The sequence below is a fragment of the Athalia rosae genome, chromosome 3, assembly GCF_917208135.1.
Source record: "Athalia rosae chromosome 3, iyAthRosa1.1, whole genome shotgun sequence".
Lineage (NCBI taxonomy): Eukaryota > Metazoa > Arthropoda > Insecta > Hymenoptera > Athaliidae > Athalia > Athalia rosae.
This window is the reverse complement of record NC_064028.1, coordinates 2,899,371-2,924,362: the sequence shown is the minus strand read 5'-3', so window position 1 is coordinate 2,924,362 and position 24,992 is coordinate 2,899,371. Positions and strand designations below refer to the sequence as shown.

At 36.8% G+C, this 24,992-nt stretch overlaps 6 protein-coding genes across 11 annotated transcripts in view; 4 read left to right on the top strand and 2 right to left on the bottom strand.

The window, feature by feature from the left end:
- Positions 1-15: 15 nt before the first annotated feature.
- LOC105686690 (tripeptidyl-peptidase 2) lies at positions 16-7,822 on the top strand. The gene is made up of 18 exons (XM_012401742.3): positions 16-238; positions 795-923; positions 1,208-1,375; positions 1,855-2,015; positions 2,144-2,307; positions 2,376-2,708; positions 2,793-3,062; positions 3,136-3,447; positions 3,534-3,690; positions 3,784-3,971; positions 4,060-4,214; positions 4,298-4,515; positions 4,633-4,867; positions 4,946-5,196; positions 5,274-5,497; positions 6,146-6,600; positions 6,684-6,892; positions 6,974-7,822. Coding segments are annotated over exons 1-18 (3,792 nt in total). The 5' UTR covers positions 16-76; the 3' UTR covers positions 6,975-7,822.
- Positions 7,823-9,992: 2,170 nt separating this feature from the next.
- Positions 9,993-12,156, bottom strand: LOC105686636 (E3 ubiquitin-protein ligase MSL2). The gene is made up of 4 exons (XM_012401647.3): positions 11,399-12,156; positions 11,073-11,308; positions 10,779-10,976; positions 9,993-10,682 (listed from the first exon to the last, which is right to left on the bottom strand). Exons 1-4 carry the CDS (start codon positions 11,976-11,978, stop codon positions 10,410-10,412), a joined length of 1,287 nt encoding a protein of 428 aa, XP_012257070.1. The 5' UTR covers positions 11,979-12,156; the 3' UTR covers positions 9,993-10,409.
- A 26-nt stretch (positions 12,157-12,182) lies between these two features.
- Positions 12,183-14,857, top strand: LOC105686633 (probable cytosolic Fe-S cluster assembly factor GJ13047). Of its 2 annotated transcripts, none has more exons than XM_012401645.2 (8): positions 12,183-12,318; positions 12,736-12,809; positions 12,913-13,008; positions 13,100-13,255; positions 13,325-13,595; positions 13,702-13,950; positions 14,043-14,423; positions 14,507-14,857. In XM_012401645.2, exons 2-8 carry the CDS (start codon positions 12,744-12,746, stop codon positions 14,746-14,748), a joined length of 1,461 nt encoding a protein of 486 aa, XP_012257068.1. In that variant the 5' UTR covers positions 12,183-12,318; positions 12,736-12,743; the 3' UTR covers positions 14,749-14,857. The 2 variants fall into 2 exon arrangements, with proteins under 2 accessions (XP_012257068.1, XP_048509072.1); XM_048653115.1 differs by lacking the exon at positions 12,183-12,318 and adding an exon at positions 12,440-12,467.
- A 1,536-nt stretch (positions 14,858-16,393) lies between these two features.
- Positions 16,394-17,810, bottom strand: LOC105686637 (josephin-2). The gene is made up of 4 exons (XM_048653123.1): positions 17,363-17,810; positions 17,068-17,282; positions 16,782-16,962; positions 16,394-16,707 (listed from the first exon to the last, which is right to left on the bottom strand). Exons 1-4 carry the CDS (start codon positions 17,414-17,416, stop codon positions 16,477-16,479), a joined length of 681 nt encoding a protein of 226 aa, XP_048509080.1. The 5' UTR covers positions 17,417-17,810; the 3' UTR covers positions 16,394-16,476.
- Positions 17,772-21,320, top strand: LOC105686242 (CCR4-NOT transcription complex subunit 10-A). Of its 4 annotated transcripts, none has more exons than XM_012400883.3 (11): positions 17,772-17,910; positions 18,172-18,619; positions 18,705-19,027; positions 19,105-19,211; positions 19,293-19,444; positions 19,525-19,724; positions 19,811-20,102; positions 20,187-20,534; positions 20,648-20,757; positions 20,842-20,920; positions 20,988-21,320. In XM_012400883.3, exons 2-11 carry the CDS (start codon positions 18,211-18,213, stop codon positions 21,041-21,043), a joined length of 2,076 nt encoding a protein of 691 aa, XP_012256306.2. In that variant the 5' UTR covers positions 17,772-17,910; positions 18,172-18,210; the 3' UTR covers positions 21,044-21,320. The 4 variants fall into 4 exon arrangements, with proteins under 4 accessions (XP_012256306.2, XP_025602559.2, XP_048509069.1 ...); XM_025746774.2 differs by having other exon boundaries at positions 17,818-18,003; XM_048653112.1 differs by having other exon boundaries at positions 17,819-18,313.
- A 242-nt stretch (positions 21,321-21,562) lies between these two features.
- Positions 21,563-24,992, top strand: part of LOC105686639 (uncharacterized protein PB18E9.04c) — a 28,407-nt gene continuing 24,977 nt past the window's right edge. For both annotated transcript variants that reach the window (XM_012401656.3, XM_012401654.3), the window contains exon 1: positions 21,563-22,231. In XM_012401656.3, coding sequence (XP_012257079.1) covers positions 22,160-22,231 — 72 coding nt within the window. In that variant the 5' untranslated portion in view covers positions 21,563-22,159. The remainder of the gene's footprint in view (positions 22,232-24,992) is intronic.

Here is a 24,992-nt window from a genome sequence, read left to right as displayed (position 1 = left end):
GCTGTGGAAAAACAAAAGAACTAGTTTCGTGGTTTCTTGATCGTTGAGTAATCGTGGCGGCAGTGGATCCTAAAAAATGGCAGACGTCATTGATTGTAATTTTCCTGTTTGGGGTCTTTTGCCTAAAAAAGAGACAGGTGTCACACAGTTTTTAACAAAATATCCAGAATATGATGGAAGAGGAATTACCATCGCAATCTTTGATTCTGGCGTCGATCCTGGTGCACCAGGACTGCAGGTCTTATGAATACATGATAAACCTTTTTGGAGGCTAGCTTTTCAAAGCTCGAAGTCATCTTTAATATTACGATTATTATACGAAAAACTAATCTGTTATTAAATTTTGCCAATCCAAACAAATCTGTTTTATTCCTCCGTAACTTCGTCAATCATTATAGTGTGAATAATAATTTCAGCATTAAGATTAATTGGATTTTTTACATCAACGAATACTTTGAGCAAAAATTATTCTGTAAATCTGTTTCTCCAAAAACAAACTGTCATTGCCCGTAATATTAATACTTTGCTAACTGCGTTAGCATTGCCAATGGTACAAATTTCGGTTCTTGCATTCAAATTGCAAAACAACTAATATCAATTAGATTTCTTAATTGTAATTATTTGTCAAAATTCTCGGAATTTTCTATCACCCTATCGATACTTACCTCATGATTTCAAAGTCGATGCAAGTTTTATTTTTGCTTAAGACTTTCGTAGTTGTGTATTCCAATATCCAAATGAGTAGCAGCACATTACCTAAAGCATGATAAATATCTTACGATCATATATCGTAGGTGACCAGTCATGGAAAACCAAAAGTCATTGAAAGATACGACTGCAGTGGTGCAGGTGATGTTGACACTAGCACCGTTGTGCAAACTACAGATGGCTACATCACTGGTCTTACTGGGCGTAAATTGAAGGTATGCTTTTCTGAATAATATAATCGAATGCACGTATCATTGGGCATATTGATTCAATTGCTCCCAATATTATTTCTTTTGTCTACTGTTTGCGGTTTTTTTTCATCTTTTTGCGGTACCTTGTCGGCAAAGATAATATCGATCTGATAATTGGAATGCAAGGCATAGTTACGATTACCAATATTGTCATGCTCGAATAATTTGACATAGATGTTGTCATGGATTTTAGAAAAAAGGAGCTGTTCGTAATTTCATTATAATTGGTGCCTCATTATTTTATGCAGATTCCTTCAAGCTGGAATAATCCTAGTGGAGATTATCACATAGGAACGAAAAATGCGTTTACATTGTACCCTAGCAAATTACGAGAGCGGATTGAGGCTGAACGTAAAGGAAAACTTTGGAATAATGGACATAAAACAGCTCTCACTGAGGCAGCACGAGAATTACAGGTGAGTCCCTTCACTTTGGCATCAATATCAATCGATGTGTATGAATTTTTGTGTTAAATTTTTGTTGCTACTTCCAATGACCTGTCCCCTTATACAAAGATGTATTGTAATTAGAATATTAGATCGCAAGGTCCAAAGATAGTCAATGAGAGTTACGTACAACTCATGTCAGGTGTTATTGAACTAGGCCGAATATTTTGCAACTCCTTCTTACCATTACTCCCTCTGCATATCATGCTATATTTATATTTGGCAAGTCGTAAAATATTGCAATCAAACGTATTGTGTAACTTGACCTAAGCACAAATCACATTGCTCGAGATGTATGTCAATAATAAACAAAGGGCACTCTGAGATAATTTAGGTGAATCAACACGTACTGGTTTGGGATTGATTGAAAATTTGATTATTGGATGCAAAAAAATACCGTAACGTTTTGAGAAGGTTCATGGTTGTCCAACTTCTGTTTACTCTGATAGGAATTTGAGACAAGAAATCCACAGCCTACTAGTGCGGAGGATAAATTATTGAAGGAAGATCTAGAGGCCAAAGTCGAAGTTCTAGTAAACGTGGATAAGAAGTATCACGATTTCGGTCCAACCTATGACTGTGTTGTTTTTTATGATGGACAAATGTGGAGGTATGAACAACCTACCCTTTTGTAACTGGGGCTTTCGTTAGAATGTTTTACAACATGGCTCAATATATGCATTGATTCGTATAGTTTCTGAAGTGTGTTGAATAAATTTTGTGTAACCGTTCCGATAGAGCATGCATCGATACATCTGAAGAGGGAAATTTAGAGGCAGGTGTTTTCCTCGGGGAATACTCGATAACGAGAGAGTACGCCCCTCTGACCCCAGAAGATCAACTGAATGTTACCATCAATGTACACGATGATGGTAACACCCTGGAAATAGTATTCATGTGTTGTGAGTATCTTGGTTTTTGGGTATTCTTGGTACCAGATTATGATATTAATCCGTCATTTTTTCAACAGCAAGCCACGGAACCCATGTAGCATCCATTGCTGCCGCTAATTTCCCTGAAAGTCCAGAGCTAAACGGTGTGGCGCCTGGAGCCCAAATTATTTCTCTGACTATTGGCGACGGTCGTCTTGAATCTATGGAGACCGGAACTGCCTTAGTGAGAGCAATGGCTAGGGTGATGCAGCGCAAGGACAAAGTTCATGTCATCAACACTAGCTATGGTGAACATGCCCATTGGTCTAGCGCTGGAAGAATAGGAGAAATCATGAACGAGGTTATCGACACACATGGGGTCATCTGGGTCTCGTCAGCTGGAAATCACGGGCCTGCATTATGCACCATAGGTAAATTACGCGGTCTTGACTCAGTAATCCTATGAATTCCGGATTTCGAGCACGTTTTGTAACCTTTTTAATGTTACTCGCTAGGATGTCCGCCCGATATAAGCTCGAACAGTATAATCGGCGTTGGCGCGTACGTCTCGCCGGATATGATGATAGCCGAGTATTCTCTGAGACAGAAAATGCCAGGTATGCCATACACCTGGTCTTCCAGGGGCCCAACGATCGATGGGGATATCGGAATCACGGTGTGTGCTCCAGGAGGTGCCATTACCAGTGTGCCTAATTTTACCCTCAGAAAAAGTCAGCTAATGAATGGAACGAGCATGTCTAGTCCACATGTCACCGGTGCTATAGGTTAGTTGATCGAGCGTTATAAATGCCTCAGATTGTCTGTAAATTTTATATTTTTTTACATTCAATTTTCCAGCTATACTGTTATCGGGCCTCGTCGCTAAAGGCTTACCGTTTTCACCGTACAGTGTAAAACGAGCGCTTCAAAATTCTGCAATGTACATAGAATCTATGGATCACTTCGCCCAAGGCTCAGGTCTCTTACAAGTTGAACGCGCTTTCGAGCATTTGGTTTCATGTGCTAATGCTGACGAAAGAGATGTCCGATTCTCCATCTCCTGTAATTTAAGTAACGCCAAGGGCATTCATCTGAGAGGAGGTGTTTTAGATCGTCCAAGAGACTGTCCCATTACTGTAGAGCCCATTTTTCTAGATAGTGAAAATGTTGGTGAGTTGAAAGGATATCGAGCGATCGCATGAACATTAGCGATGATACTTGGCGGGCAATCGTATTCATGTGCTTTGTTTTTACAGATCCCGCCCGTAAAATAAATTTCAATCTGAGATTATCCCTTGTTTCCGATGCATCTTGGGTACAGTTTCCCACGCATCTGGATCTAATGCATATGCCACGCGCCTTTGCAGTCAGAGTCGATCCGAGCTCTTTATCCGAAGGAGTTCACGCAACTAAGTGAGTAATTTTCATTCAGAGTAACCAAATGAACAAATTTCATGGTCGCGAAGAGAACAAATTTCAATCCCCGTCTACGATACTTTTTTACAGTATCCGAGCCTATGATGTGACAAATGTGAACAAAGGACCGATATTCCAAGTACCTGTAACCGTTGTCCAGCCAATGACATTACCTAAGGCAGCCATTCTTCCGGACTTACATTTCACTAATGTGCTTTTCAAACCCAATACCATCATGAGGCATTTCATACTTGTGCCAGACGACGCGACATGGGCAGGTCAGAGTTCGATTCTTGAATTGATTTATGCAGTCAGCGAAGTAGGTGATTCAGAAAGTTTTTTCACTTATAATTTTCTGGTCCGCAGTCCTCAGATTGAAAGGAACTGAGAAGGACAAGAATGGAAGATTCGTCATACACACCGTGCAGCTAAAACCGAAATTGTATTGCAAAGCTCTCGAGTCCACCAAGATGACCAGCGTCACAACTCAGTCAGAAACTATTCATGGATTTTCCGTCGAGGTATGGAGAAAGTCATAAAGAATTTTCAATCGATTGCTTCTTGGCTCCGTACCGAGTTAACAGTAATTTTTTAACGCAATTAGGGAAACATAATACTGGAAGTAGTCGTGGCCAAGTATTGGGCAAATTTGGGTGACATGGCTCTAGATTATTGCCTAGAGTTCCATGGGGTTCACATGACCTCCGGAAGCCTCACTATGCAGGCTGGCGATGGTATAAATCGTATGGAAGTACGTACTTCTCTAAGATACGAGGAGATAGTTCCATCTGTATCTCTGAAATCTTTTGTTCAAGTTCTCAGGTAAAAGTGCTGTCTATGAATTAATTATGAATGAAAAGGAAAACACAATTAGCTAACAAGTTATTTTCGTAAAATGAATCTTCGAACTTTCCTCGACGAATTTTTCTGCACCGCCAGGCCCACTGAATCGAAGATCAGTCCGTTACGAGCTCGCGACGTTATCCCGCCCGCACGTCAGATCTATGAACTTCAACTGACGTACAGTTTTCACGTAGCTAAGGCTACCGAAGTGACCCCAAACGCGGCATTGCTCAGTGATTTGCTTTACGAAAATGAATATGAAAGCCAACTGTGGATGATCTACGACGCCAACAAGCAACTCTTGAGTTGCGGAGATGCTTATCCATCGAAGGTACGTATTTTTTTCCCTGATTCCGCTGACGAAATGCACAAAGTTTTCAGATTACCCAATAAATTACTTTATCCACAGTACACCATTCAAAAAATGGAGAAAGGCGATTACACGCTGAAGATGCACGTCCGTCACGAGAAGAAAGACTTGTTAGAAAAGCTGACTGACATGACTATATTGTTGAGTCAAAAACTCAGTTCCCCAATTAACTTGGATGTGTTTGCCAGTCACTCACAGGCAATTATTGGCGGCAAAAAAATGATGGGTGCAACCATTCCACCTGGTTTATCACTGCCGCTGTACATTGCGCCGATTGCAAATGAGAGCAAGTAAGTGTTCCCTTTGTCCACCATTGAAAAATTCGTCTATATATCATGTCGAATATGATATCTGGTTTTTTTTTTAGAGTATCGAAAGGTGCATCGCTTGGTACATATCTTCAAGGCACATTGACTTTCTGCAAGGATGAGATTGGTAAAAAAGTTGATCAGTACCAGTTCAAATATGTATTATCAGAACCGGCCAAGAAACAAAACGGACCGAGTAAGCCCGAAAAAGAAAAAACCACAAAATGGGACGAGTACAACGAAGCTGCCAGGGATCTGAAGTGCAACTGGCTAGCCAAACTAGGTAAAACCATTTTTTTCTCGAACAGTCACATCTTCAATTCATTATTTTTTGCCGCATTGTGCATTTATTATACTTTGTTTTGCTCGTTATCATATTGAAATTGGAGTAAATATTCAAACATCATGAAACCGTTGTGCAAATATTTGCACCGTTCAGCTGTCATATTAAGTCTACTAAAGCAACTGAAGTATGACCTGAATATCACCAAATATTTACGTTTAATATTGATATTCATCTCCTTTTATTCTTGGGATTCTGCGTTCACCTAGCTCCATCAATAAGTAAGTTTTCTCTGATATCTGGCTGCTGTATTTTCACACCTTATTTAACGATTTTTCGATTCAATGTCTCCGTAGAGTACCTTTTCATGTCAATTGTTCATCAACGTCGTGATGTCGTACTCACATATCCGTGAACTTATTTGTTACCTGAAATCGATAATGCTCCGATACCTCCAGTCTAATTGGCTCTTGCAAAGTCTTACCCTATTTATCGATGATTTTTTTTTCATTAATCTTGTCGACTCTACATCTCGAGACTCTTGAATTGCCCCTGGTATTGCAGTACACGTGATTAAACTTGGCCAGTGATTGTACTCGATTACTTTTCTACCAAAGATTTCTCTAATTTTGCTCTCATCATCGACAGAGGCTGGAGAGCACGCCACCGCATTGTATGAAGAACTGAAATCGACCTACCCCGATCATCTTCCTGTTTACACCTCCATGTTGATATCTTTGGATTCTCCCGAGGCTCGCTTCCACGTGCCTCACGACGACCTTACCGAGAGCACGATTTCACACGCAAATCAGATAGTAGCTGTTGCCGACATTATCATTAACGCCATCGACCAAGAGAAGCTTCTAGCTTACTATGGTTTGAAAACTGACCAGCGTCCGGATGCAGCTAAAATCAAAATCACAATGGAACGACAAAAGAGCAGCCTGATAGAAGCATTGGTCAAAAAAGGCTGCGCCTTGTCGAGGCTCTATATTCATAGCACAAAGGATGGCGAAGGTGACGGGCAACACAAGACTTTACTCGATAATATGACCAGGGCGTGGAGAGACGTTCAAAAGTTTGCCGAAGCAACAGATAGCAAGGTATTTTTTACATGAAGTTACGAGACGTTTTTGTTTGCCCAGATTTCTGAGCATCGCCGTTAACTGATTCGTTGTTTATCCAGGTCATAATTCTATCGTTGTGGCATGCCTATCTCAACAAACAATATGGTCGATACTTGAAACTTTTGCTGCGTTACTACGAAGATAAACCGCTGAAAGAAATAGACGAAAAATGTATCGAACTAGCCAAAACAGTGGGATGGGATCACTGGGCTCGCCATTTAACCAGTTTGATTCCCACACGCTATCCTAATTCGTATAAACCCTTTTGGTGAGCGATATATATTGTTGCGATGGACCGACAGTGCGTGAGGTACACGAACATCTTTTGATATTTATTTTATTATTGCAGATGCGCTGACTTTTCTGTCTTACCCAAGGCAGTGAATTTGTAGTTGCCAATGCAACGAATAATCATCATCAGAGAAAACATTTGCAACAGCAATACGCAACAATTAGAATGAATCAGTCAAAGATTCATAAAGTTTAATTATAGGAGGAGAATTATTTAGCTAAATATTATATTATATTTATACAAATCTTCAATTATCATTATGTATACGTATATTCATTTAAAATAGTCCAACCGATGTAAGATTCGGTAATGAAACTGATGTATGACAAAATGTCTCGCTATTAGATCGACTGAGCTTTCACTTCACGATAGTTTCTATACGCAATAATCGGCTAGCTTCAGAACCTAGATTCTAAATTCAAGATGCCTGGAAGAAAAAAAATTTTATAATCGTTTAATCCATTTTTACACAATTAAAAATTTTGCCTACGTACTACTTGAAATAACTAAATATGAAATGGCAAGATGATCTTTCTGTGCGAGCAATAACACTTTTGTTAACGCATCACGGTGGTATAAAAAACGAGCCACTAGTTTAATCATACCTGTCTAATAGGAGGATATAAACTGCACGTAACGTGTATTAATTAGTATTTGGGTAAGATGAAAAAGAAAAAAAAAAGAGAAAAAATTGTAGGAATTGTTTATACTACATGTAATAGTAAGTTACAAAACCTGTGACCTATTTCATTGTCGTCATTGTATAACGTGAATCGTATCATAATGTTACACACTGACTTACGATGAAAGTTTGAAAACTTAAGTTGAACGAGCACTTCTTATTTCATCGTCGATTGACCAATCATTTCAATAATGATAATAAAACAATGGATCAATTAAAAAAAATTTATTTGATTTAATTCTATCATTTTTCCATACGAGTCTTACCAGATAAAAAATACTTTTGGCGTGTAAAATAGTTTTTATTTCTTCTTCTCTCATTGTTCGTTTTGCCCCCCCCCCCCCCCCCCCCCCCGCCCAGCCCTATGTACAAACATCGTTACAACGTCGAGCTCTGAATCAGAATTAGATTAATAAGTGATGTTACTAATTACTTTTGCAAAATATGTGGTCTTTTTTTACAGAAATATATATATAAATTTTTTTTCTATTAATCGTTTTCGTTTAAGCTAACGCAATTTTTCTGCAATGGCGAATAATCAAGCCATTAACTCTGATTTGAATAAAAGTGCACACTATTTCTTATGAAATAATATCAGGTGAAGCATTCTACTTGCTACTACCACAGATAGCTTCTAAAATTATTCTACTTACTTATAACAAGAAATATGATTCAACAATTTTTTTAGCTCACAATACAAAGCTAGATATGACATAAATTGCACGTCGACTCTGTTTCGAAACATAAGGAGACAACTGATCTCGTCGATTGTATATACATATGCATACTCAGGAAGTGAAGAATTGCAGAATTACTGAATCAATTCGTTTTTTTTTTCAATTATGAATGTATAAATTCAGATTGTTACGTTGAATCACGTTGAAATCATACGTACACACCTGTTTTTTTTTATGTATAATTCAAACTAGACAAGTCTTCAGTCCATATATTCATTCTTATTATGTTAAACCATGGGGTGTTACAGGTTTGCAGTGATAATCTCGAAAGACATCAAAACAATACAAAATTATCTTTTGCAAAAATCTCTTGTGATTTTGCAAAGATAATATAATCACTCTCATGTTATTCATTCTGCATGTTGCCCTTGATTGAAATTATTTTTGTATAAGGATGAACACAGGTCTCACCTAGAATATCTATAACTATCCTCACTCTAGTTTATTTTTTTCTACTGAGATGAGAAAGAAAATTAATTCAGACTCAGTTTTAATTTAAACAGAATTTAAAAAAAAAATTGTTTTTCTCTGCCAGAAATTACTGTTATTATTATCAATGATATTATACATACTATTAATCACTTTATAATGTGAACTATAATTATTATTACCATTCTATGTGTACAGCGACTAAATACCAATTGTTAGTAATTTTGTACTAATGTTTGAAAGGTATAAGCTTGTTCCAATTTTCTTTCTTTTTTTTTGTTTTTGTTCAATTATATACCACAGGAGAGTTTTTAAAATTTTCAATATTAGCCGTAGCCAAAAAAACTCGAGCAATCTTATCCTAAAAATATAATCTGTAAATCTTTGATATAAAGTAGCGTTTTATACGATCCAAACGTTATTTATATTCTATTATTACTATTATTATTATTATTATTATTATTATTAGTTCTTACTATTATTACGATAATTATGATTACTATCATTGTTATTTACACCAAATTTTTTCACCTAAACATTAGGTAGTTAGAGATAATTATTTTTATTCCCGTCTCAATCGTAAAGACAACTTTTTTGACCTGAAAGGTGGGACTAAAGTTGAATCTGATTCCCTACTATACTTTTCTTCCCCATTTTACGAAGAAAAGTAAATTTGCGGGACGAAAAGTAAAGTCTCAAATGCAATGCAGGAATAAAGCTAATCATTCCCTTGGACTTACTCCCTCCCGAAAATTCCCTCCAGCGAAGCGAGGGCAGTAGAGTCGTCCGCAGGAATAAACTGCAGCTTTATTCCCTTGTTGCATAATGTACTATTTTAGACTGCATGAGAGAAAAAACGATTCGCGAAAAATGAAAAAAAAAAAAATCACTAGAGCATGATTTTTCGTCTTGACCAATATTAGATGAGTAATAACGACTTTTTAAATTCTTGCTGCTTTTCCTCTTTCACGGTTATTTCAAAAAAAATTTCCTAAGGGACAGCTAACGATTTTACATTATCTGAAAACGTGTTGGTGTTCGTCATCCACATAGCGTAAGTTTTTAGTTTGATTTTAACGGTTTTTTTTAACCCGGTAACGGTTTCTTTATATGTACAAATCACGTATCATATTATGCGAAATATTCTTATCCGTGTTGTGCACATACTATACTATAGTATGACGTGGGATATTTGGAGAGTCTATTACATATCATATTCAACCCTGCAAACTTTGACTGTAGATAATTTATTTTCTTCTACTGTTCTTCCTTTTTTGTACATAATTACTGAGTTTCCTGGAAACTTGAATTTTTTAAGTATAGAGATTGAGACACTTTGGAAACACCATCACTCTATTCTTCGTTACAACTGGAACGATACAAATAATTCGCATGTAAAAAAGACTAATAATTTTTTAATAATCAAACAGGCTTATCAATCTATATGTACGTATTCACATACATATCATGGTCGCAGCCCACACCTGATTTTGTTATTTTTTATTTATTTTACAATTGGTTTTTTTTTTATGTTTTAATGTTCTTTTTTATAAAAATTTCTAGTCAATTTATAACATTCAAACGTGATAGACTTTAGAAAACTCGACTAACACACGACGCTGCTGAAGCGTCTTCACATACATCGTCACACATCAATTTGTACGTCACTGTCTTCAGCCTCGCTTTCCGTACTAACCATTGCATCTTCACCAACGAGAAGTGCGGCTGGTAAATTTTGAGGTACGTTATCAATGTCTAGCCTAGGCGTCGAATATACATTCAATACTTGTATTGTTGTAGGAGATGTGGAGAGACACTGCTGTACCGAACTTAATGGATCCGAGGTCAGTGAATCGCATTCTACCGGCGTTGATAATTGAAGTTGTAGATTATGGAGTTCAGGTATATGCGGACGAATCTGGAAGCAAATGAGTTACGTATTTGCAGTATAGTGCCACTTAGCCATCATGGAATTTTGCACCGCCGAGGGAACTGTGATGGAAAATTATCGTACCTTCAACCCATCTGCCGTATGGGGATTCCGGCAGCCTCTACATCTGCATTCGATGCAAGGCTTGCTTTCAACATAACAGGGACATCTCTGCCCACAGCATGTTAATTTCCCTGGTACCGCAGTCGCATTCCCGCATCTACAACCTTTTCTTTTGCTGCGTGTCGAACTCGATCTTGGTTTTTTAAAATTACCTGCCGACTAGAAATAGAAAAAGAAGAGTGGTGAAACTTGACTCGTACTGTGAGTGGATCGAATACAATATATAATGACAAATACTTCAGCTACGGTAATTACTTTGCTGCTCTTTGAAGATTTTTTTGGAGACGATGCCCCGTAGTTGAGATGAGACGATGTGATACATTTGACAGTTCCAAGAGAGCTTTGAGCCGTTCCATCGACCTCTTGTTGCAACAATTCGGTATCATCCGCAGCTGCCGCTTTTCTCTTAATCGTTATTTTATTTCCTGAACCAGCATACATCACTGAATATATCGACGAACCATTGGAAACTGTTCGAATAGCAGGTGACTCTACAGGACAGGTAGAATATACAAATGTATCATAGAATGAAACAAGAACGGATGTTTAATTTCATAACAAGATCAACGAGTGAACTTTACCAGGTATGACAGGAGATATGCTTTCCGTTGTTTGTACGGAATTTCCTTGAGTTTGTGTGGATGTCGTGCTGGTGTATATACAAGGCAATATACTATAAGCTGATTTAGAAAGTCCAGCGTTGCTCTTAAACTCATCTTTGAATCCTGCGCCTTCCTGGATCAATTCCATCAGACTAGAAGCTCCCATTGTGGATGCGCCGTTGTTTGGGTTATTAGAAGATATCGACAGTATTAAATTTCGGTATATATTGGTGCTTGATAGATACTCGCAGAGTTTTTTATAGCACTGTAAAAGTATTCTAAGTTGCACATTCTCCACATACTTGTCGTAGTCTTTACACCAGCTGCAGGAGGGCTTTAATTTTTTTCGACCACCCTTACAACTCTTGCATACGTGGTGTTGACAGTTTGTTTCTGTCGGTGTATGAGGTTCGATTAGCAAATTTGAACATACTGTACAGCTTAAACTTTGTCTCAAGTAGGGAACTAGTCTGTACAAATCTGTCCATGAATTAGCATCCTCGGAATCGGCTTGCAAAACTAATCTACACGTCGACACATATAAACTTGTAGCGTTCATTTTCTGTATTTATCCCCTTTATTGTTCACTCGCGCCAAACAAAAATATATGTAAACATCGCTATCGTTGCGGCAACACCAGCAATTCCCTACACAAACAAAACATCGGCCATGTTTCATGCTGCTTTTTAAGAAGCATTTCGCTTTTTTTCGTTTTTATTTTCTATTGGTCGTTGACTATATTAGTGTAGACTTTTTTCTGGCTTTTTAAACGGGACTAGAAACCGACTAAACCTTGCAAACTAACGCCCCCTAACAATTGATACCCATTGATAACCAGTCCGACTTTCAAGAGCGCAAGAGCAGAGGGTAATAATGGTGCGTCCCCACTCCAGTCGCAGGTAATGTTACCCACTGTCTTCAAATGGGAGTTCGTATTCACCCGGGAATATTGGAATATTCGCCCTTATTACCATGAGCGTTGACTGAATAGGGTGCAATGTCATGCTGACACTTAACGCAGCTTTGTAGCGTCAAATGAAGTCATGTGGTATTATTTCGACAGAAGCGTCATCGAGATTACGTCGTTAGTAAATGATGTATGAATATTACATTTTTGAAAGAGAAGCTATGAACAGATATATGGAATTTGAAAAGGTGGTAGTATCTCGATGACGCTTCTGTCGAAATAATACCACGTGACTTCATTTGACGCTACAAAGCTGCGTTAAGCGTCAGCATCCAATTTTTCTCCTTGACGGTCGAAACGTCTACTTTGCACAGCGTAAATAAATGCATCTATTGTTGAAATATCCTAGATGAGATTATGGCATCGCGATTTAGTGGTGCTCTTCAATTGACGGACTTGGATGACTTTATCACCCCATCACTGGTGAGCCTTGAACTTTTTTCTTTTCATGATATTGAGGAATTAAAAAATATCTATTCATTGCTGTTGACAATAGTTTGCCACAAATTTGAAACAATTTTTCTAGGAATGTATAAAACCAATCGAAATACCAAAGTCAAAGGCCAATACCGGAGCTAAAATAAAAATTCAAGAAGATGGAGCTTACATGGAACTGAATGAGGTTTGATTAACAAGAATGTCTGTTGAATCTTAAAAGCATGCCAACTGTTTTATTCAATGATTTTTCTTCAAATCATCTTAATCTCATGCAGTCCGGAGCCTCTGAAAAGCTACAAAAAGTTGAAATCACATTGGCTGATTGTTTGGCATGTAGCGGCTGCATTACAACAGCTGAGAGTGTGCTTGTCACCCAACAAAGTGAAGAGGAGTTATTGCGTGTTCTACAGGAGAATCAGAATCTCCATGAGGTGATAATTTGAAAAAAAAAAGCATGGCATAAATTTGTCAACAGTTCTACTAATAAATTTTATACACAGAATGGCAAAGCAGAAGAGGCAAAATTGATAGTTGTCAGTTTATCCGTACAACCAGTTCTCTCTGTTGCTGAACGTTACGATCTGCCACCAGAACTTGCTGCGCGTAAATTGGCTGGACATTTCCGTAAATTAGGAGCCGATATGATATTGGATATGACTGCTGCAGATGATTTTGCACTCTTGGAATCTGCTAGAGAATTTGTTGAACGATTCAAATCATCACAAGATGGTACAAAAGGCCAAATTCCGATGCTTGCATCTTCTTGTCCAGGTACAATAATAAATTTGATCACTCACGTATTAAACGCAAATAAAGTACAGTTCAACCACGCTACTGGTATTTGTTTGATATCACATTTTTATTTCAAATCTCCTAGGCTGGGTATGTTATGCAGAGAAGACGCATGGCAATTTTATACTACCGCATATAAGTGTGACAAAGTCCCCACAACAGATTATGGGGTCTTTGGTGAAGTATCATTTAGCCAAATGTAAAGGTCTTTCACCGGAACGCATTTATCATATAAGCGTTATGCCTTGCTACGATAAAAAGCTAGAAGCCTCTCGGGAAGATTTCTATAATGAGGTCAAACAGACAAGAGATGTCGATTGTGTTATAACATCAAGTAGGTAAAACTCGTCAAAATTATTGAGAATATGTATGTATTCTCGAGCATGGTAAAACTCCTACATGTTTGTAACGCCGAATTTTTCTTAGTCGAAGTGGAAAACATGTTGATCAATCAGGGGGTGTCTCTAAATGATGTTGAGGAGAGTGAAATTGATAGACCATTCGGTGTATATGATAATCAACAATTGGATAAAATTCTTTGGGGTCATCAGGGCTCTGGATCCGGAGGTTATGCTCACTTCATATTTCGATATGCCGCTTACTATCTTTTCCAAGAAACCAACCCTGCAATCGAGTTTAAAAATTTGAGGAATCCAGATTTCAAAGAAGCCGTTCTTGAAAAAGACGGGAAAATTTTATTAAGGTTTGCTATTGCCAATGGATTTAAAAATATCCAAAATCTCGTGCAGAAACTCAAAAGAGGCAAATCTCCATATCACTATGTTGAAGTTATGGCGTGTCCCTCAGGTGAGGCTTATAGAATAATTAAAGGATTAAACTGTAATAGTACAAAAATGTTTCGACTATTTTGCATAATCCTTTGTTTCCAGGCTGCCTTAATGGCGGAGCACAAATGAGGCCGCAGGATGGCTCCCAGCCACGTGAACTTGCTGCAAAACTCGATACTATTTATCAAAACCTTCCACAGAGCGAACCAGAAAAAAATCTTGTCATCTCAAATTTGTATAATACTTGGCTGGAAGGAGAGCACTCTGACAAGTCAGTGGCCTTTCTTCACACGCAATATCATGAAATAGAAAAAATGAATACGGCACTAGCAATTAAATGGTGAAGATGGTTGTGATACGGCTTGTGAGTTAATTATCTATTTGCACATAATATTTTTGCTTGTGTCATGTGAAAAAATAAACATCTGTGAGAAACAGAGAAATTTCATCATCATAATTGAAATATATTAATATTTATTGACATCTCTGAAATATATACAAATAAATATTACGTTAAATAAACATATGTAATATAATTCTAAAACGAGCCGACACGTGTTAAAAATTAAATTTATAATCAATTTGCATTCAGGTGCTACGAAATTCAATATTCCTAACATAAAAAGATTGTACTTTGTGTATTATGCGAAGCTCAACAATATTAGCCACTTATTTCAAACATCCGCTACGATTATCGTCTTTCTAACATTTATTTCCGGTTATATACAATCGTAAAATACCTCAATATTTTCAAAAGTATACGTAACTGAAGGAATGTCCCCGACTAAGGATCTAAGGTATTTGCGCGAAGTTTACCTATGAAAATAAATTTTACATCAAATTTTCTACGTGAAAAATTATTACATATTACTTTACGTTACAGTATTGCTTTCCATTTTATGAATTGGACCATCTGTTTCACAAACCCACTTATAATCAAACAATTATAGATCTCAGTTCACTTCTTATTTGCAGAAAAAAAAAAATTTCATTCTTGAAATCAGTCGTAATTTTTCATTGATTTATAAAATCATAGAGAATGAGTTTGAAAATATTTTTTCCCGGTTATTTGACATATTATTTAAATTTTTTTGGTTTCAATATTATACACCAAGTTACTCGCTGTGCTTTCATTGCTTTGAGCCACTTAAATTATTGTGAGCGCAAACATCAAACAGACAGATCATGAATTCCTGTGATATTTCCTACAAACAATCAAAGTTCGTTGATTAGAAAAGCTGGCTTTTATAATTCTGTAAAGGGGAATTTCTGCATATGAGTCAACACAAAACATCAATAAGGATATATCGAGTGACATTCAATACTGAAACTAAATCAACGAAGTTTCAGTTTGAAAGAGTTTGAGAGTATGTTCGATTCGCGTTCTACGGTGAATTATAGTGATTATTTTATACGTAACACATTTGACACACACATACAATGTGCAATTTTCTTATTTTTGCACAATTATTTTTAAAGTGGATACAAACTATTCGGCGTAATTTGCAATAAATACTAAATGATAAATGATTAAAAATAAAAATAATACAACCAAACGACGCGGCATTAATCCTCAAGTTGATCCGCAATATTCTGTAGACAAATTTTCGTATTTTAGAAAGAGTGATGGTAGCCAGCTCACAATATGTATTTACACACAATATCAAACCTATTAAACATCCATTGCCTATTGAACATCGAAATTGTTTTTAGATTTCTAATGAAGAATAGAACTTCTCGATAAACAAATAAATAAAAAAAAGTTCCCCTCCAATGATCATTACTTTTATCATTGAAGGTACTGCAATAATTTTATCGCACAAGTGAAGATATCTGATGGTGTAGAAATACTGTTATATCGATGTAGCAAAACACGTGTTAATTATAAAAACGCGACCTAAAACGCTGAAATCAGTCGGATATTCAGTCATTTTATTCGAGTATGATAATCATTTTGTTTGACTACTCATTCCGTCTGAAATTTGAAAGTTGGAAAAAAAAGGTCGCTGCGTTTTATTTCAGAACATTTTCTCGTCATCTCAAACATTTTTGACACCGAACACTACATTTTATCAACTTTGGTGGTTGTCCATTTCGACTCTATTATTTTGAAAATCACTCTCTGAAGGCATACTGTCTTCGATATATTGAATGGAATCTTCATCAGCATCATTTTGCAGACTGGCTTGATATGGATCTAATAACCAACCTTGTTTACTGTCAACCTCCTTAGATACAACCAAAAATAACTCTTTCTCCTTACTGTCTATTTGCTCTTTCAAATATGCTATCAATTCATTATCCTGCAAAATATAGAAATGATATTCATGCGAAATGTAATAGTTATAAAATGAATAAACTCACATGGCGTGCTTACCTTTCCGATTAGCTGAGGGCTCTCAAGTTTGGAATCAAGATTGTAAAAAGTGCCACTTATTTTTCGTAGAGCAATCCAGTGCCGTCTTTTAAGAGGTAGTAGAACAAATCCCAACTTATATTCAGTGGGTACGTTCAGAATAAAACCTTCGATATTTTCGAGACGGAGGCATTTTGGGTCTCTGTGAGAAATGGTACAAATTGAACATTGCTCAATTCCTTTCATTATCAGCATTTATGATAATTAACTCATTGAGCAGCAGCTGAAAGATCAGGCTCTCTGTTACCTGCGCTTATCAAACCACACTGCCTCATGGCCTTTACGCTGCAGAGCTGCCATGATAACATTGATGTCATAGTTGCCAAGCCCCAGTAATGACTTGTGCGGATTTATCCAAACATCAGGGCTTAGGCTGTAACATATCTGGTCTAGTTCTTGCTTGGTGAAACCGTGTTCTTGGAACAAGTTGTTTAAGGCATGTAAAGCGCATAGCTCTTTTACCTGGAATTGAATATAAGATTATGTTGGATATATAGCAATGAAAAATTAAAGTTTCAGGGATGGCCTTCAACATTAATTACCTGGCGCTCATGATAGATAGACCCATTCATGTCAAAATCTATGTTTTTCACCATTGTAACTACATAATTAAAGTAATACTGCTTTATTATTATTTCAAACTTTCCTAGATCAAATGTAAGGCACAAACGACGATAGTATTGTTAATTTTGTTTGGAAACGAGAAAATCGAAATCGTTGAAATAATATTTACATCGCACACATTCAATAACATTAATAATTATAACCTCTTTATGCCTGACACTCCTGACAGAAAGCGAAACTGACCACTGTTTATACTAGAGATGTAGCTGTTTATTCGATATGCTATTTGTCCAATGAATCTTTTGAGAGCATTTTTTGACCGCAAGGAACAGCAGTTTACAAAATACAATTTTTGACATTACCAGTGGCCATCTCACGAAATTTTACAACCCGTGGAGGCGGAGATTATCATAACCTATTGCAAGAAAAACAAATATCACAACATCAGTTTGTCATCAACTACTTGCAAATTAGAATTTTTTAAAAGATTGAACTTCATTTGCAAAAACTCGTACAATAATTATCTGTAAGTTTTTCCGAGAGCTTACTTTGTTATTTCTCATGAATGAATTTAAAATTCTAAGCATTTCGTGCTGATCACCACTGATCCTAACCTAATGTAATGTTTCCAATACGACATTATTTTATAATTTCAAATATGTAATTGTTTAGAAGTTAGCTATGCGACAACGAGTCGTATATTTTTCTATACAATCAAGTTCTGGCATACTAATGTAGATATTTTATTGGATTCTTCTGAGCAATATTCTGTTCAATTAATTTTCAGGATCTAATTGCTGCATATTTATTATTTATTAACGTCACAATGATAGAAACTTCAGAGTCGCATGCTATCGAAGCCACAGCGTCTGTCATCACAGACCACGAGCGTGAGTTAGCTCAAAATGCATTAACAGATTTTCTCAAAGGTGCTTATTCATCCTGTTTGAGTAATCTCAATAAGTTGGAGGTGCTCAGACCTAAAGATCTCAAAGTAATGCATAATAAAGTTGTTACCGAGTACTATAAAACTGACCGCAAAAAGACTGAGTTATTCAGAAAAAGCCTCAATGCAATATGTGGCCAAATAAGTACAGCTGATATCGCAGATGGTGTCGATGATGTTGAAAAATGTGTCATGCGATATAATCAAGCAGTTTTGCTATATCACACAAGACAATACGACTTGGCACTCAAAATTGTTAATAAGCTATTCACGTTCGTAGAACCAATGGGTGAGCCCTTCTCTAACTTATTATAGCATACATTTTTCCTAACCATCTGTTTACTCTTGGTAAAGCGTGAGTATTTTTATTGCAGAAGAGAGCTTAGCACACAAAGTGTGTTTATTACTGATAGAACTTCATATTGTGACAAACCAACCTGACGTGGCGTTGTCGCTATTAAATTATATTGAAAGTCAATTTGTGTCCACGGATACATCAAAAATCACCCCAACTGACAAGGAGAATGCTATCAAGCCGATTAAAGAGACGCCAGAGAAACGAGACAATGTGGATGCAGCCACTGATGCGTTCAGGATAAAATTGCTAAAGTACAAGGCTAGAGTTTATTTAATGACACACCAATTAAAGTTATGCAAGAGAGAATGGAAGGCCTTGGTTTCTTCCGGGACACCTGTAGTGAGTTTTTTCCAAAGTTGATAATTGTCCATGTCCTTTTGTTCAACAATTAGTTATCATGTTAAAATCATTTTTAGAACGTATCGTCAATATTTCTAAAAGGGCATCTAGAATACCTAAGAGGGAATTACAGAAAGGCTATTAAAATACTGAATTCCACCACTGTTGAATCTCTCGAATACAAGTAAGGGTGTCTTCATCTTTCATTGCAACCACAAAGAATTAATAATCTCAGTCCACTGATGATATTTCAATATTCCCATAGAACTAGCGGAGAATCAGCAGCTGTTTTATATTACAATAACATGGCCTGCCTACACCATGCGATGGGGAAGCCAAATTTGAGTTGTTTTTATCTACAAAAAGCATTGCAGGAGAATAAAACTGCTGTGGAGAGTGTACATGTCAAAGATGCTGGTAAACTGAATTTTGACAGCGCACCAAATCAAAGAAAACCCGTCGAAATAATGGTATTGATGTTCATCCATTCTTTTCAGATGCTCTTTCATCACAACCATTGTATACTATCGGTGGTAATAGACATTATGAATTGATGTACAGCTTAGGGGTATCACTCCTGCACGCTGGACGTGCTGCGCAAGCTTTCGAATGTTTCACAGAAGCAGCCCAACAGCTCCACAACAGTCCACGGCTATGGCTTAGAATGGCCGAATGTTGCATATACTGTCACAAGCCAGTGAGTGTTTCTATTAGTCACACATTCAGGATTGATTTTGCTTCATTGATACCGTTTGGTCAAATATTTTCTTTCAACATTTACAGACAAATGAGGTTGACTTCAACGTGCAGAAGCGACGAAAGGACTTGGTGCAAAAAGTAGTCGGCAATGGTATTTACAGAAAAATTATTTTGGCGTCAGCTTTATCTAAAGACACAAAGTATCACACCGAAGGTTTATCGTACGCAATACCTCAGCCTACTTTAGAATTTGGAATGTTATCGTTGAAAAACGCACTTTTTCTCTTGCCTGACGATAACGAAGTTAATTTGCCATTGACGCCTCTGGCAGGACCACAATCCGTTCCCATATCGTTGACGCCCTCTCATGTGTTAGGTATAAAATTTGGATAAAACACATGCAATGCTTTATTTATTAATTTTACACCAATAGAATGCCACGGTATTATGTTTCCTGCAGGTGGACAGCATGCGACACAGGTTTCCCAAGCAACAGCGCTCGAAGCATTAAATTTGAAAGCTAGTGTTCTCGCTGCCAGTGCGTACATTTCCTTGTGTCTTGGGGACCATGTTGTGGCACTAGAGCAAGCAAGAGCCTTATTATCAATGACCAAATTACCAGGAGCTTACAAGATGCTTGGAAATCTTTACGCTGCCGAGAGTTTGATACTCATGAATAAAATAAGCGAAGCGATAGAATATCTCAAGCCAGAAAACATTGAGGACATAAGCACGTTTCTACCGATACCTGAAACACTGGACAAGGATAAAGATAAATATGAGGAACCATTTGTAAAACCGGTTAGAAGTAAGTAGAAATATTTGATTCTACGTTAAAATTTTACCAACTGGGAGAACGGCGATGTTGTAAAAAACAACGTAATAACGATATGTGGATCTGATTACTAATGCATCATTCAGGTTGGTATCCAAATAGTCTTCCTACGGGAAAAGCAGTGCTTCAATACAATTTAGCCGTAGCTTATGCGATTCGTGGTGAGTTGGATAAATCGGGAGAAACTTTGAAGCAGGTAATTGAATATATTTGTCGAACTGTAAGTTACTTTGTACAGATGAACATGAATCGGATGATTGAAAATCTCTTTAATTGTCAGGTGTGGATTTCGAAGGGACCAGACTGTGACATTCCAATACATGTTATAATGTTGGCGTTGTACATAGAATTACAATTAGGTAAATAACGACCAGCCAAGCTTTTGATTAATTTAAAAACCGTCTAATTGTCGACGATTTTCTTCAGGTAATGCCGACGTCTCGAGATCATTAATAAAGCAACATTGCCCGCAATATCAATGAATTCCGACGAATTGTAGAAAAATAGACTGATTATGCTCATCGATATAAAATCTGCGACAACAAAGGGGTCATCAAACCATTGTGTTATATTTTGTATAATAATCATGTTGATACTTGTAAATTACAAGTCGATTTTGTGATTGTACAGGTTCCTCTGACGCTTAGCGTAAATACAAGTTCACCGTTCAATCAGTTCGTTGAACGCATTGAATCTGACGATATACACGAATAATATTTATATAAAATTCTTCAATAAATTCTACCTATCACTATAGAATTATATATTTTTTTTACTGTCATTGATCAAACAATTCTTTCAACTTTTTATTAATCCTAACATCTTCCAATAGTTTAAATCTCTGAACTTTTGGCCAGGATTGTATTGTTTCCGTCAGAGCCCCCCCTCCTCCATCACAGAATGGTCGAGCCAATCAAAAGACTCGTCCAAAAGTCGGTCTTGCTGTGGTAATGATTCCGCATTGTCGTACGGCCCAGTGTACGAGAAGTTCTCAGACAGGACTGTCGAGTTTTGTCGGTCATTCGTTGTGTCGTTCGCGCGCGTTGCACCGACCAGAGCGTTTCGTTTGGCATTTTGCCTGATATTGGTATTTTGCATTCGAACGGTTTGTTTATAAAAACTGATAAAAACGTGCATCGATTATTAGCTTGATAGTCGGGTACAGTTTATCGAACACATTTTCATGTAGTACAAGGATTTAATAACCGTGTACGCGATAGTGGAATCTGAAATAAACAAGAAACGGTTTAACACCGCTGTGAGCTTCTGAGCTTCGTGTTCCAAAAAAAAATCCTGCGAATTACTCAAAAATCGCCCAGACGCCAGTCAGACAGCTTGTTTGTTTACTTTTTTGTTTTTTTTTTAGTTTCGTTTCTTTTTTTTTTCGTTCGCGAGTGATATACGTAAGTGAACATAACATAGAGAAGTTGCAAAAACCGATCGAAAATGTGTCCTGACTCTACAGAGGTCACGGATCAAGTGTAGACTACACAAGTTCTTGTGAAAATCTTTATTCTGAAAAGAAAACGTAAAATAAAAAACAAAGCAAAATAACAAAAATTCATATCCAGCGTTAAAACGACGATCGAGGAGGAAACATGGAAGTCAACATCGAGAGGGAGTGCAGCGCGCTGGGCGGCCTCTTTCAACAAATCATCGTCGATATGAAGGTGAGCTAGCCTCGATTTATGCACTGGAATATAGTAAAATCAAAGCGTTGAATAACCCTCCGAATAAACGCTATTCCCCTGAAATCTGGTCGTTAATTTATCATGAGCCAGCGCAAATCGAATTGGGCATTTTGCAGGCATCGTATTCGGAATTCGATTTCGTTTCAAACCGCCCCTGGTCGTTGCAACAATTTAACTAAAAATTTCAACCGAACTCTATTGTGTTTTACATGGAGAACGAAGTGAAGGTAACAATGGTAACATTTCACCGTTTTTCTGTCGCTGGTACTATCTAATAATTCGTGATTGAGGTTCTGGCGCAAGCTTCGGCTACTTTCGTACCAAACGATCGAAATAGTAAACAAATGTTTTACGTTCGATTTACGACCGCATTTCTATTATTTTCTTTTTCACTCATAATTCTTCTTCGTCCTCTACCAGTTTTCGAACAGTTCGACGATTCTATTTCAATTTTCCGTTCTCTCCATTGAAATTATCGTTCAAACTAATATTTCGAACGTGACCGATACCCAAAACAAATCACCGATGCATTTGTTATTATTTTTCCCTTCTTCCGTTTCAAAAAAGAAACTGAGACTTAGCAACTGCTGAGGAATTTCGTTCGTCGATTTGACGAGCATGAATTTAACCGGTGAAAATCGACATGATCGTGAAATGGAATTCAACTAGGAGGAGATGTTCCTCGGCATTCTAATTATGATATAGTGCGGCGACGCGCGCGTTATTTTCTCTTGTAATTTCAACGAAAATTTTTGTCTGCGTCGCGTCGCCTCTTCACTGACGGCTGTCATACGTTGATAACGCCGTTACGACGGTTATCTGTGTGTATTTTTACCGCATATTTACCGATGTTATGACCAGCAATATGTATATCCGTCTATGGTTGATATTAGCGATTTTAAAAACCGCCTCAAAAAACAAACTAAAAGTGACAACCCTATTCCTGCATCGAATCAAAAACTATAATTACGTATTACGAAATTTTTAACCAAATTTAGGTCACACACCGCTATCGTCATTCGTTCAAAAAACACATTCGAGATTATCCGCAACCGCTAATTGTACGAAATGTATCTGTCTGCTTAAAAACCTTGAACAAAATAAATGAACAAACAAATTAATTAGAAATAAAAATATCTCACTTCTATCGGATACGAAACACTTGAATACATAAAAATATGTTACTCTCGAAGTCACGTAGATATTTTTCATTTTATGAACGTAACTTCTTCAATTTTTCATCCCAATCAATCCAAAATTTTGAGAAGGTAGTCTTATTTTTACTTCGAAGAGTTTCATTCGATTTTTTTCTTTATTTTTTACACAACACGTTGAAAGCTCCCAATTATTTTATTCACTTTTAATGAACCTGCTGTATGAAAGGAATTTTCAAATTCCTTTTCAAAAATATTTTTTGTTTCACCGAAATACTAAAAATCTTTCCCACTCTCACTGCTCTGTCGGTCCGTTGGTTGCATTTTTTCGTCTTCAGATTTCGCTTTGAAGTTTGAAATCGAATGACTCTGACCGTAGTAAAAAACGAAAAAAAAAAAAATAGAAAAAGAACCGACATTCTTACACCCGAGAAAATGAGGGGAAAAAAAAATTGTATCACTTTTTTCAGACTCACAAAATAAAAGAAATCGATTCTTATCGCCATCTCGAGTTGGTACAGCTAGAAAAAGAAATTGATAACATTTTTTTTTTCTTCGATTCACCGATGTCATATCATAGATATATAATTGCATTTCTGTTCATCTTTATCTATTTATTGCTTTGCTTACGATTAATCTCATGCAAAGTGCATCATCACACGATTATTCGATAAATTGTTTTCTTTCTCGATGAAAACCGTATCCTCTTTTTTTTTTCTACGTTAGTCTACGCCCACGGTGGATGAGCGCATACTTTAACATATTATCAGTTGTTCGTTCTACCGGAATCATAAGTAGAAAAAAAAAAAATAAATAATGAATAAAAATAATATGAATAAATAAAAATCCGTCTATTTTCGATGCGCATTAATTAAGCGTTCCACAATCTTTTTATTATGCTAACCGCCGTTGCAGTATGTAAAACGTACTACGGACCGCGGTCAGGGTGACAGATAAAAAACTCGCTGTGGAATACGTAATCAAAAATGTAATGTGATTGAGAAAATGTTTCATAACATCACTAATTTATTTACCATTATATGTATTTGGTTGTTGTTTTTTTTTTTTTTCAATTCATTTGCCATTTTTTTTTTTTGTTGTTGTTTTTTTGGTTTTCATTTTACTCTGTCTGTATATTTGTTATCTTATCCGAGTTTTATTGCACGCGGAATGGGGGAACGTTTTGCGACGAACAACGAGTAAGTGTTTCTCCAACAGTGAAAAGTATTCCTAGGCAAATTCTATGTGCATCGACTTTTCTCTGAAACAAAAAAAAGCCAGAAATATCAAGAAATTCGGAAAAATCGTTCCACAATGATGTACGTGGTCCATTTTTTATATTTTTTTTTTAATCCACGTGCAAGCATGAATTTTTTATAGAATTCTAAATTTTAGTCTAATCGTATAGGAAAATGATGAAGTGAAAAATTGAAAATATCGTTTCGTTTGAACGAGCGAAAAAAAGTTTGATAATTTTTCCGAGTCGGTCTAATGCGCGCGTACATAGGTACGTATTCGTACATAAGTACACGCATAGATATGTTGTATACGTATACATACATGTACGTATGTACAGCACGGTGATC